Source organism: Oratosquilla oratoria, chromosome 13 (genome assembly GCF_046742065.1).
Source record: "Oratosquilla oratoria isolate Oo_2021 chromosome 13, ASM4674206v1, whole genome shotgun sequence".
Classification (NCBI taxonomy): domain Eukaryota; kingdom Metazoa; phylum Arthropoda; class Malacostraca; order Stomatopoda; family Squillidae; genus Oratosquilla; species Oratosquilla oratoria.
The window spans coordinates 54502274-54516682 of NC_134789.1; the positions used below are offsets into that span (position 1 = coordinate 54502274).

Here is a 14409-nt window from a genome sequence, read left to right on the forward strand (position 1 = left end):
CCTTCAAGAAAATGTACCTGCCGAGGTACTGTCGGAAGTACTGAGGCTGTCAATTGACAGACGACAAGATGGCGTCCCGATCCTATGCTACTGACTTCGTTCATTAGCATATTTGCTTGTAGCAAGGTTTTTTTTCATTTCCACCCTCAAAATTGCATATTACGTTGATACATTTTAATTTACAAAATTAATAATTAATTTTCTATTGCTTTATTGCGCCCATGGTCAAAACTAAAAAAATACCCAAATGACTACAGTCGGAGTGGAGTGAGACTGGACCAATGCAAAATGGCTGTCTGTGTTGTGGACTCTATCATGTCATAGCCATGATAGCGTGAATGAATGCGGTGGCATGGACTCGAAAACTGTCGAAGTTTTCGCAATTTTCTTGTCAAGATACATGCATCTTGGTTATAACTTGGTTGTAACTTTTGCTAGGTCTATGCACTGTCGCCATCGGCAGGCCAGCTACGAAACGTGTCAAAATAGTACGTCACTGTCCAAGGCATTTTTTTGCACTGAAGCCACACATAAGGCGCACCACCCAATTTTGGCCAATTTTAAGGATTTTGTCCGCGCCTTATGGTCCGAAAAATACTGTATATGCCTTTTGACTTGACTACCTCCCTGGTAAGAGGGAAAAAACATTGGAATATATATATATATATGTGTGTGTGTGTGTGTGTGCATATCTTTATACCAAGGACTTCTTCACCTTCTTAAGGAAGGTAGCCAGCCAAGGCATGCACCCATGCATTCCACTATCATCCTCCACCCATTCATTCTCTCTTTCTCTCTCTCAGATAAGAGGGAGGAAAGGGTGATAGGTAGGAGTAGATTGGATGGAGATGAAATGGGTAGGAATGGGTATCTGCCTTTTGACTTTGGCTACCCCCCCTCCCTGGTAGGGGGAAAAAAGCCCTTGGTATATGGATGGACTGTCCTCATGTACCATCCTTTCAAAAAATCTTTCATTCATTTGAGTAGTTTACTTCTTAGTCCTCCCATATGCTCCAGTTTCCACATAAGGCAGCAGTGAGATGCTTATCAAAAGCCTTCTTTAGGTCAGGGTACATACAATCCACCCAGCCCTCCTTTTGCAGCATATCAATCACTCGTGAATATAAGCTTTAAACAGTTTGACACACATGACCTTCCAGATAAAAAACAAACTGACTATGTTTGAATTTTCATGTCTTCAAGATTAACCGATCTATCACAATCTTTTCACATAATTTTACTAGTGTGCTGGTCACTGATGCCAGTTTATAGTTTAGTGGTGCCTCCATCTTTCCACATTAGTTCTTTTCCAATCCTGTGTCACTATTCTTTTTTAATGAACATATGATAAGACTGTGTATGTGTCTAGGTATAAAAATATTTGTAATACTTTACAGCTTGTAAGTGCCAAACAGTATGAAAAACATCTAAGCAAGTCTGTCAAGCAAGCAGAAGGCTCCATGCAAAATGTATTCCATTGCAAGACACCCGACTGTCCTGGATTTTGTCAGTTTGAAGATAATGTCAATGATTTTAACTGTGATGTTTGTCGCAAAACTAGCTGCTTAACATGTCAGGTAAGGAAAGTTTTGCTTAACCATATTTTTCAAAGGAAAACATTTTGCCCAATAGTTTTCTAAAGTGCTATTATTTTGCAATTGTTCACAGTTATGGTATAATACCACTAGTTTACAGGGTTTCTTATCTCTCAGAGTATTCCCACCAAATCTAAAGGCTAAGAGTTAAATAATTTAATTCCTTCAGTCTGAAGGCTGATTTATTTGCACAAAGTCCTGGCACTAACCTACATATACATACATATACCAAGGCTTTTTCCCCCTTACAAGGGAGGTGGCCAAAAAGGAAAAGGCATAAAATCATTCCCACCCATTCCATCCCTGAATACACTCCACACACCTCCACCCTCCCTCTTATCTTAGCACCACCTGGATGACGGGCCATCCCTGCACCTTATCCACTGCCCTGGGTCAGAAGCAGTGTCGCAAGACACAGCACATCCACAGCAAGGCCGCTTCATTAAATCGGCGACCCCCCCTCTCCGTCCCCCCATTGCATAAAAGGAGAAGACAGGGAGAAATCTCTTCGGGCTGCGTCAAATTTTGCTCACACATACTACCTCACCCCCCATCCCCCCGCCCATTCCACCTCATGCATCACAACATCATCCATATACAACCATTCTCCATTCACCCCCTGTCTTCTGTCCTCTCCCGTCCTTCCTCAACAGACAATCCCCTCTTCCCCAAAGCCCCCTTCACCCCATCCATCCACCTCATCCTAGGATGTCCCCTCATGTTCACTCCCTCCACATCTGCCTTCCATACCTCTTACTAGTCTTTCTTCACTCATTCTTTCCATGTGTCCAAACCATCCTAATACTCTTTCATCAACCCTATCTCCCAACTCCCTTTCCACCCCTGTTCTTCTCCTCACCTCCTCATTTCTCACTCTATCTAGCCTAGTAACCCCCATCATACTTCTCAGACACCTCATCTCAAACACATTCAAACTCCTCTCTTCCTCTCTTATGTTCTATGTTTCTGCCCCATACAGTGCTGTTGGCACAATCACTCCTTCATACAGTCTCCTCTTAGCATCCATTCCCAAATGTCTATTCCTCATTACACTCTATAATCCACCAAGGCATTTACTCGCTTCTCTCAATCTACATTCTACCTCCACCTTCACTCCACCTTTTCCTGCCACATTTGCACCCAAGTATCTAAAACTATCCACATCCTCCAGTCGCTCTCCCTTAATGCTCATTTCCAGTCTGCTGCCACTTTCACTCCTTGTACATCTCATCACCTTACTTTTACCCACATTTATCTTTAGCTTTCTTCTATCACATACTCTCCCAAACTCTATCACCAACTTCCTCAATCCCTCCTCCGATCCTGCCACAAGCGCAGTGTCGTCCGCAAACAACAACTGGCTCACCTCCCACTTTTCTCCATTTTCTTTAACCACTTCACTCCGGACTTAAATCTCGCGGGCAGCAGCCAATGCCAGCCGTACGACGTGTCGTAATAATACTCGCATCATAAAATATAGTCACCGCTTATATCGATCATTCTCTCTTTCACCCGCGAATTTTGAAAACCACAGAGAATGGGATTCAGGGCACATTTGGGAGAATGTAAAAACACAGGGGCGACTACAATAAATATAATCAAGACGCCGATATGGCAGCGTCGCGAATCCACTTGCTCCTCATGACGCCTATGTAGGCGGCACCGTATGGAAGGGGTTAACCATCTCCAATCCCTGACCCACTACCCTTGCATTTAACTCTCGCACCACCCCATCCATGTATAAGTTGAACAGCCAGGGCGACATAACGCATCCTTGACGAAGTCCCACCTTTACCTCAAACCACTCACTCTCTCCATTTCTAATCCTGACACAAGCTCTACTACTCTCATAAAAACTCTTGACAGCTCCCAGAAGCTTTCCTCCTATCCCATATATCTGCATAACCTCCCACAGTGCCTTTCTGTCTACCCTATCGAAAGCCTTTTCCAGATCCATAAAAGCCCCAAAAACATCCTTCCCCTCTCCTATAGCTTTCTCACATATCTGTCTTACCACAAAGATCTGATCTACACAACCTCTACCCGTCCTAAATCCACACTATTCCTCACCAATTACTCCCTCTGTTCCTCTCCTAATCCTCTCAATCAAGGTCCTACCCAAGCCTTCCCAACTACACTTAACAAGCTAATCCCTCTGAAACTACTACACTCTCACTTGTCCCCTTTTCCCTTGTAAAGAGGAACTATACAGGCACTCCTCCAGTCCTCCGGCACTCTACCCTCTCTCCAGCAAACATTAAATAAACTCACCAGCCAGTCCACCATCACTGTACCTCCTTTTTTTAGACATTCTGCATGGCATCCATCCAGACCAGGTGCCTTACCTGCTTTCATCATCTTAACAACTGCCTTCACTTCATCCTTCGTTATTTCTCCTCCATTTTCCTCACTCATCACGGTCATTTTCTTAGCATTTCCCACTGCAGGTATCTTTCCCTCCCTATCTTCCTTCACATTTAGCAACTCCCTAAAATATTCTGCCCATCTTCCCCTTACTGCCTTCTCTTCCATTATCATCTCTCCATCTGCACCTTTTACCTTTTCCTCTCTACTTGATTCGCCTCCTCTTCCTCTCCACTAACCTACAGTATAATTAAAAGGACCATTGATGCCAGGACAAGGTAGTCCTATGAAACATTCATAGGGAAGAATCATCTCTCTTCTGTTCATCTTCAAATATCATCAGTACCTTCACCTCTATCTGTCTTCAGAGTAGATTGTTTTTATTTACAGGCCCAACACATGGGCATGACATGTAAAGAATATCAGGACAGAATAACCCAGCAAGTGGATGAAGCAGCAATGAAAACAAAGAAGTTTTTTGATGTAAGTATAGTCATAGTGTATTTTCAGAAAATTTAATGAGAAAATGTAGTGAAGGAAGAAAGTTTCAAGAATCTTATGTATGATTGTTCCAGCTTACTGATTTTGGTGTTTCAAGAATTGGAATTTGTATTGTAGTATTGTCTTGGTTTATTCATATATCAATCTATCCCATATAAAGTTTTGGAAGATGTCTATGTGAGAAATTAATTTTTATTATAAGTAATCACTTCATAGAAAATGGAGAATTTGTTTTTGATATACTGATAGTGAATTTGCAGTGGAATGTAACTTAATGGTATTCAGACATTATTATCAAAATTTTTTTTTTTTTTTTTTTTTTTTTTTTTTTTTAGGATATAATACGGCGTGGAGATGGTTTACCTTGCCCTAAGTGCTCAGTAATGTTAGTCCGAAAGTGGGGCTGTGACTGGATGCGGTGCCCAATGTGTCGGACAGAGATATGTTGGGTCACAAGAGGGCCAAGATGGGGGCCAGGGGTATGTTTTTCAGTTATTCCTGTAATGTTTGCTTTGAAGTTAACATCTTTGTCAATGAGATGATTAGTTTAGCATATAATATTGTGATTGTATTATTTCTTAATGATATTATATGATCTCTTCATGTATTTAATGGGTTACAGCATGTTCATTACACTTTTAAATTCTTGCTAAAAATAGTGTTGTAAAATTGGAATTGTGCATAGCATCTGCTACGATTCAACATTGGATAATGGTAATACTGCTTTATGCTAGTCTGAAGCACACTCAGTACTTGCAAAGACCCAGTACAAGTAAGTTTCATTCCACTTTGTAAAGGGCTGTCAAAGCATGTGACCACTCTCACACCCACTCCAAAATGAATTAGTAAATAGATAAAATAGGAATAAATATAACAATAATGTAAGATTGCTATTTAGAATTTATAGAAGTGGTAAAGAACAAGGAGGGAGAAGACAGGGAGAAATCCCTATGGGCTGTGTTAAAATATTATGTATATATATACACACACACACACACATTCGTCGGATGGACGGCGAAGATTGGAGTTCTGAAGAAAAAGTGAAATTTTAGTGGATCTCAATGCAAAGGAAGTACCTTATTGTATTTACAGGGAAGGGGAAAGCACGTGGTGTAGTGGGAAAGTGAGGAAAAAGGAGAAGGGGAGGGATTACTGAGGGAAATGGAAGGAAATGAGGAAGGGGAGGACTTGGTCCAGGAGGCCAGGCGTCTTGTAAACAAACAAAGGACCGATGATTTTGGTGAAGGGATTAACAAAAATGTAAAGATTAGAAATATAGATAAGAGCAGCACAATGGAAGGTGAGGATAATAATTTCCAGGGATTTAATGAGGGGGGGGGGGGAATACCAACCTCCCCCGATTAGCAAGACTATAGGAAAAAAATTGAAAAAATGACCGAACATTGGGAGAATAGGTTCAGTAACATAGCAAAGATTGCACAGAGAGTTGAAAATTTGGAAGAACTAGAGAAGGTGAACAAAAACTTAAGAAATAGAAGAATTAGAAAGACGGTTAAAAGAAGTAAAAGATGAGAATGAGGAATTAAAGAGGCATAATAAAGACAATAAAGAGGTCATAGCAAAAGAAGCACAGGGTTGGTAAAAAATCCAAACCAGTAAAATTGCATTTACTGACATAATAAAACAGCAAATGAAAGAACAAACTGAAGACTCAGTTATTAAAGTGATGAGACAGAAGGAGAATATAGTAAGAGACTTAGCAGATAAAAAGAAATGTATAATTATATTAGGAATGGAAGAGAAGTATAACCTAAATGGAACCACAAGAATCAAAGAGGAAAAAGATAAAGTAAGCAGTTTACTAGAATTAGTTCAGGAAGATGAACCTGAAATCATGAAACAAATTGAAGAGATGTGTAGACTCGGAAAGTATAGTACAGATAAGACCAGACCAATTAAGATTAAATTCAGGTCACAAACAACAGCAGAGAATATCTTAGCAAAAACAGGGAAACTAGCAGCAAGTGAACAATATAAAAAGGTATGGATAAAAAGAGAAATGCATAAAGAGGAAAGAGAGGAGGAAAAAATGAAAAGACAAGAAGCTAAGGAAAAAACGAGAACAGAACAGGGTCAGAAAAAGAGAAATTCTATTGGAGAGTAATGAATATGAAAGTGAGGAAATGGGACATACTAGAGAAAAACAAAAAGGAAACGGAAAATACATTGGAAGTAGCAGAAAATTAACAGGATTGAATGAGCTGAACGATTATCTGAAGGAAAAAGAACTGGACATGATGGGAATTGTAGAAACAAAATTAAAAGGTCCACTACCACCCAACAGTGTAGGACATGATGCATATAATTATTGGATTAGAAACAGAGAGACAAAGCAAGGGGGTGGAGTTATGTTCCTGACTAAGAAGGATATAAACGTGAAGTGTGTCACATATGGAAAGAATACAGTAGAGATGATTATGATTGAAGTGGAAGACAGAGATAAGAAGAGCAGAAAGTTTGTGATAAATTATGTGCCTCCGAAAACAGCCTCGTGGGAAGAGAGTGAACATAAAAGTATGTTAGAGGACACAAAGATAACATTAAATAAGATAATGGAAGATGGAGGAAGAATAGTTATGATGGGCGACTTTAATTGCAAAGAAATCTGCTGGGAAGAGATGACAGTAAAGGGTGGAGACGGCTCATGGGGAAACACTCTACTTGAGATGATTACTGACCATGATTATGATTACTGACCATACAATGACACAGGAGAACACTAGGTATAGAAATGAGGAAGAACCATCGAGACTAGACCTAATAATTACATCTGAACCTAGAATAGTGGAAAAAATTGAGTATGAGATGATTATGATCAAAGTGGAAGACAGAGATAAGAAGAGCAGAAAGTTTGTAATAAACTATGTGCCTCCAAAAACAACCTCGTGGGAAGAGAGTGAACATAAAAGTATGTTAGAAGACACAAGGATAACATTAAATAAGATAATGGAAGATGGAGGAAGAATAGTTATAATGGGCGACTTTAATTGCAAAGAAGTCTGCTGGGAAGAGATGACAGTAAAGGGTGGAGACAACTCATGGGGAAATGTTCTACTCGAGATGATTATTGACCATACAATGACACAATGGATACAAGAGAACACTAAGTATAGAAATGAAGAAGAACCATCGAGACTAGACCTAATAATCACATCTGAACCTAAAATTGTGGGAAAGATTGAATATAAGACACCAATAAGTAAAAGTGACCACATATTGATTGAACTGGAACTAAATGAAGAGAAATACATGAAAAGAAATGAACAATATAGAAAAGGAAGAATGATGTATTAAAAAAACAAACTTTGATAAAGTAAGAGAATTCTTTCAAAAAGAAAACTGGGAAAGAATATACAAAGAAGAAACAACAGTGGAAGAGAAATGGAATATTTTGAAAAGAAACTATAAAAAAGGTGTGGAAAAATATGTCCCAAGACAAAAGCAAGAAAAAGAATATGTAAAGTGCTGATACAACAAAAGTTGTAGGGAGTTAAAAGACAAAAGAGATAAAGCTTGGACCAAATTGAAGAAAAACAAAAGACCTGAAAAATGCAAAATATATACTTGTTATAGAAATTAATATGTACAAGTGTGCAGAGAGGAAAAGAGAAAATATGAAAAAGATGTCATAGAAAAATGTAAAGATCATCCAAACTATTTTACAGATTTGTAAACAACAAACTGAAAAACAAACAAGATCTAGAGAAATTTAGACAAGGAGTTGAATACACATAGGAAATATAAATGGCAGAAATTATGAACAAGCATTTTAAATCAGTGTTTACTAGGGAGAACATACAACCTGGGGAGATCAAATGGAAAGAGAAAGTCCCCCCTATGAAAGAAATAGAAGTAACAAAGAATGAAATAATGAAACACTTGAGTAATCTTGATGTCAGAAAATCGCATGGACCAGATGAGGAGGTGCTAAGATAAGAGGGAGGGTGGAGGGGTGTGGAGTGTATTCAGGGATGGAATGTGTGGGAATGATTTTATGCCTTTTTCTTTTTGGCTACCCCTCCTTGTAAGGGGGAAAAAGCCTTGGTATATGTATGTATGTATGTATATGATTTTGAAAGAATGCAGGAATGAACTGGCAGACAAAATACATAGCATAATAAACAGTTCCTTGAAAGAAGGAATAGTTCCAAAAGATTGGAAAAAAGTAAATATAGTACCTATATACAAAGGAGGAAATAAAGAAGACCCTACCAACTATAGACCAGTCTCTCTAACAAGTACAATAGCAAAAACTTGTGAAAGAATTGTCAAAAGTAGATGGGTAAAATATTTAGAAAAAAAACAATGTGCTAAATCCAAGGCAATTTGGATTCAGTCAAGGGCGATCATGCGTCACCAATTTAATATGTTTCTATTCAAGGCTAATAGATATAATACAAGAAAGAGATGGATGGGCTCATTGTGCATTTCTAGACCTAAAAAAAGCTTTTGACAAAGTACCACATAAGAAGATGCTTAAGAAATTAGAAACTGAAGGAGGAATACAGGGCAAACTGCTTAAATGGATGGAAGACTTTTTGCAAGAAAGAAAAATGAGAGTAGTGATAAGAGACAAACACTCAAATTGGGATGAAGTAATAAATGGTGTTCCACAAGGAACAGTTCTGGCCCCAATAATGTTTGCTATATACATTAATGATATGGATGAAGAAATTGAAAGATATATGAGCTTCTTTGCAGATGATGCAAAACTATTAAAAAAAAAAGTGAACACAAAAGAAGATTGTGAGTCACTACAGAGTGATCTAAATAAAGTATGGGAATGGAGTAGGAAGTGGGAAATGGAGTTCAACACTAAAAAGTGTAGTATAATGGAATTTGGAAAAAGCAAAAACAGAATAACAGGATCATATAAATTGGGAGAAGAAGGAATAAAAAAAAGTAAAAAATGAGAAGGACCTGGGAGTCATTGTTATGAATATGTCACCTGAGAAACATAAAAATAAGATTTTTGGAGAAACTTATAATTTAATAAGAACAATCAAAGTGGCATTTACATACATGGATGAAGAAATGGTGAAGAAAATACTAATCACTGATAAGACCAAGATTGGAATTTGCAGCAACAATGTGGACACCAAGTACAAAAAATGTATAACAAAACTTGAAAGAATACAAAGAGCAATTACAAAATTGGCACCAACACTCTCAAAACTATCATATGAAGAGAGACTAGCAAAACTTGAGCTACAGACACTAGAGCAAAGAAGAGAGGAGATTTGATAGCTATTTACAGAATCATGAAAGGCATAGAAATTATTGATAGTATCTAATAAAATGGGATGATAGAAATACAAGAGGACACGGAAAGAAAATCAAAAAAGACAGCTATAGAAGAGATCTGAAAAAGAACAGCTTTCCTCTAGAGTAATAGACAGTTGGAACAAGTTAGATGAGAAAGTGGTGTGTGCAAAAACAATACATGAATTTAAAAATAGTGTAGATAAAATGAGATATGAAGACGGGACACCACGAGCATAGCTCCCCTTCCCTTAAAATACAACTAGGTAAACACACACACACACATATATATATATATATATATATTCCCTCATAGCTCCTTGTGGATGAAGGGTCATCCCTGTCTCCTGCCCACTGCCCAGGTCAGAAGTAATGCAGCAAGACACCCATAGCAGAGCCACTTCACTTATACGGCAACCCCCCCCCTCCCAGAAAATAGAGAAGATGGAGAGAAATCCATTCAAGAAAGAAGGAAACAAGGATGTTGAATAGGAGTTGAATGGGTGGACATAAGTGTGCAACTTGACTTGGATACTTTCCTTATAAGGGGGAAGAAGCCTTTGGTGTATATATGTTAAGTTCTTGTCACAAGTATGCAGCAGCTACCCCTTGCGGCAGCATATTTATGTCAAAAATTGGAAGTCATTTTCTGAAGTGAAATTATGTAAATAGAATGTATCTGGCAACCCCCTCCTCTCACACTGGGCCAACAGAGTGGAGTGTGAGGGAGAACCCAGCCAGTCACTCCCACACTGCTATGGAAAGAGCATTTACAGATAACCCACCCTCATTGGGACCTTGCCTTTTTTCACACAGGTTTTCTTATTTCCATAGGGTCTGTATTGTTACCATGGCCCCTACAAAGAAATTAACTAAATTAACTAAAGAAATAATTTAATTGCCCGATTCATTGAACTCAAGAAGGCAGGCCATGAAACAAAAGAAATCGGTGAAATGTTGAAGATTGCCAAGTCCAAAATCAAGAGATACACAGTGCAATTTCAGGATGGAAGAGGGTTGAAGATACCATCCCAGTAACCTGGTACAGGGAGTCATAATAAGACTTCTCCTTCAGAGATTTTACTTTTGTTAATGGATGTGACTCTAAAGTATGCTTTATAATGTTGAAAACCCTTGGAGAACTCCTGAGGATGCCCAGTCCTAGGTTTCTGGGATGGTATTTCCAGCCCCCTTCCCTCCTGAAAATGCACCATGTATCTCTTGACTTTGGACTTGGCCACCTTCAAAATTTCACTGAATTCTTAAGTTACATGGCCTGCCCTCTTGAATCCAATGATTTGGGAAATTATATCTTTGGCTAATTCCTTTGTAGGGGCCATGGTAATGATACAGACCCTAGGGAAGTTAAGAAAAACAATGTTATAAAAGGCAAGGTCCCAAAGAGAGGGGTTACCTATACATGCTCATCCCACAGCAGTGTGGGAGAGACTGGCTGGGTTCTCCCTCACGATCCACTCTGTTGACCCAGCATGACAGCAGGGGGCTGCCATATATATTCTATAATTTCACCTCAGAAAATGCCTTCCTATTTTCTTCATGTGCTGACACAAAGGGTAGGTGCCACATACATTTGATGAGTAATATATATATATATACACACACACATAAATATGTGGAATAGCTTAGCAGGTGATATAGCCCAAGCACAAACAATACATAAATTCAAATCAAAATATGATGATTGGAAATCAAAGATATAGATTAAGTTGGAACTGTACATGAATTTGAGTCTAGATATGTTAGAAAATTACAGTTGGGTATACAAGATCCACAGTCTTATTACATGTTCATTGAAAGAAGGCCGTGTGCTGCTCAATTGCAAAAGAGCAAACATGGTGCCAATTCACAAAGGCAGAAACAAGGAATCGCCACCAAATTAGAGGCAAGCATCACTATCCAACACAATAATGAAATTATGTAAAAGGATTGTGAAAGATCGATGGACCAAATATCTTGAAAAGATTAACATTCTAACAGATAGTTTGGCTTCAGATGTGGAAAGTCATATGTGTTGAACCTTTTAAGCTTTTACTTGAGAGTGATTGATCTGCTGCAAGAGAGAGAGAGAGGTGGGTAGACCGCATGTACCTCAACCTAGAGAAGGCATTTGATGAAGTACTTGAGTCAATTTATGTGGAAATTGGAACATGTTGGAGGACTGAGAGGCAAAATATTAGAATGGATTAAAGACTTTGAAGGAAAGATACATGGGGACAGTAATAAAGGACCAGGTGTCAAGATGGAGAGCAGTAAAGAATGGAGTTCCATAAGGTTCAGTGCTTGCACCAATATTGTTTCTTGTCTATGTTAATGACATGATGGAAGGAACAAGCTATGCCAATATGTTTACAGATGATGTAAAAATCATGAGAAGAGTGAAAAACAAGGATGGTAGAATATTGCAAAATGATCTAGATACTATTTTTGCATAGAACCAAGAATGGGAAATGAATTTCAATACCAAAAAATTGCAAAGAACTTGAAATGGGCAATAGTGGCAGATCATCCTTAAATTATTCCTTGGGAAGTGAACACATTACAAAAGCAAAAGAGGAGAAAAACTTGGGAGTGTTGATAAAAAAGACAACCTGTCACCTGACAAACATATCAGCAGGATTGTAGGAGAGACATTTGGACTACTGCAGAAGATTAAAGTGGTGTTCCATTATATGAATGAAAGGATGATGAAGAAACTTATCAAAACTCTTCAAAGACTGGAATATGCATCAGTAGTATGGTCCTCACACAGATTGAAGGATGTAAACAAGATCAAAAGAATACAAAAGGGCAGCAACCAAATTGGTCCCCAGCCTGGCAGATAAAGACTAAAAGCACTGGGTCTGCCAACTTTGAAAGATTGAAAAGAAAGAGATGACATGATTACAGTATTCAGGTCACTAAAGGGGATAAATTGCATTGACAGAAGAGATGTACTGATTAAAGATGGGAGGGCTTTAAGAGGTCATGGGAATATATTAAGACCACATGTCGAAAGGATGTGAAGAAATACAGTTTTCCACATAGATGCATAAATACTTGTAATAGTTCAGGAAGCAGTACAGCTCAAGCTCAAACTATACACAAGTTCAAATCTAAATATAATTAGAAATCAAGGATATAGATTAAGTTGGTACTGTACATGAATTTGAGTCTAGTTATGATCAGAAAATTAGGAAATAGAAGCTGGGACTCAACAAGCATTGCTCTTTTCCTGTATATTACAGTTAGGTAGATACACACATACATACATGTATATATATTTGTATAACATGTGTAACAGCCCAGATTTTATTTAGAAATATTAAGGAAAATGTGATCAAGCATGTACAGCTTATTGGTTTACCATATCTTCTCTCCCATAGGGTCAGGGTGACACTTCAGGAGGATGTAAGTGTGGCATCAATGGAAGGAAATGTCATCCAAAGTGCACATACTGTCACTGACAGTTAATTCACAGGTGGAAATCATTAGTTTATCATCTTGTAAATAATTTTTTCATTTTATCATGTTGCCCAGTGTACAGTCAGAATATTTTTCTGCTGTCATTTGTCCAATTACATATGGAAGGGTAAAATAAAACTTAAACCCTCTCTCAGAGAAAAATAAACTGAGATACAGAGTAAACTGTATATTTCAACCGCTAACTGTGGTCATCTTCAGCAGATACATGTATCTCCTGAAGAGGACCACATTTAGTGGTTGAAATATACAGTTTACTCTGTATCTCAGCTTATTTTTCTCTGAGAGTGGGTTTAAGTTTTATTTACTCCTGTGCTACTACATCCATGTTATTTAATATGGAAGGGTACTGAATGTAATGAAAATGCTAATTTGGCAGCCCATTCAGAAATGTTAAGTAGCTTTCCTGCCATATACTCATATATCTACAATTTTGTCTTTCACATGTCTTGTTAATAACCAAAGAAGAAATTGTGAAAAGAAAAAGAAAAGCTATAGCAACTAAATAAAGACAAGACAAAATAAATAGAAAGAAAAAAGGAAAGTTGGGAGAGGTATAGGCCCGCTGGATTCTTAAACAAAAGATGATGTATGTGGAGTACAATATTTAGTGGAAAACCAACAGTGGCTAGCAACAGTCCTCAGGGCCTCTTACTGATCTCGGAAAGAAATTTTGAACTCTTGTTTATGTTGTATGAGTGTGGGACTGTTCCTATTTCAGTGGCTCAAAGAAGTAGGAGGGGAGCATTGCACAAGCTAGAACCATTCATGAATTGAATATAAGGTATAATTCAAGAAAAAGTCAGGAGCCCAGGCATGTAATTCCTGTCCTGTATACTATAATTAGGTAAATAAATTTACAGGGTCTAACAGATAAATCCGTACAACTTCTTATCACGTGTTTTAAGATTAATATCTCGGGTTATAATAAACAGAGAGTTATGAAATTTTCAGTATATTTAGAAAAGGCAATAAGAACAATGATTTCATTCAATGTAACCAACTTCAGCTGTTATGACACTTTCAACGCGTTTACGAAACTTGGATACAGCGTTGATGATCTCAGATTTTGATAATGAACCCACAGCCTTCTTGATGTCTGTCTTCAGGGTTGTTATACTTCTGTGTGGCTTGTCACATGCCTTGGCCTCAATTCGCGCCCAAAAATAATAATCTAAAGGGTTTA

General features: G+C 38.1%; 1 protein-coding gene across 4 annotated transcripts in view; it reads left to right on the top strand.

The window, feature by feature from the left end:
• The window catches only part of LOC143032427 (uncharacterized), a gene marked incomplete at its 5' end in the record, with an annotated part of 52353 nt that overhangs the window by 26888 nt on the left and 11056 nt on the right, over positions 1 to 14409 (top strand). Inside the window, 4 exon segments of one of the 4 annotated variants that reach the window (XM_076197193.1) lie at positions 1398 to 1577; positions 4350 to 4442; positions 4796 to 4939; positions 13127 to 13221. In XM_076197193.1, the coding sequence (XP_076053308.1) occupies positions 1398 to 1577; positions 4350 to 4442; positions 4796 to 4939; positions 13127 to 13207 (498 nt within the window). 4 annotated transcript variants of the gene reach the window in all.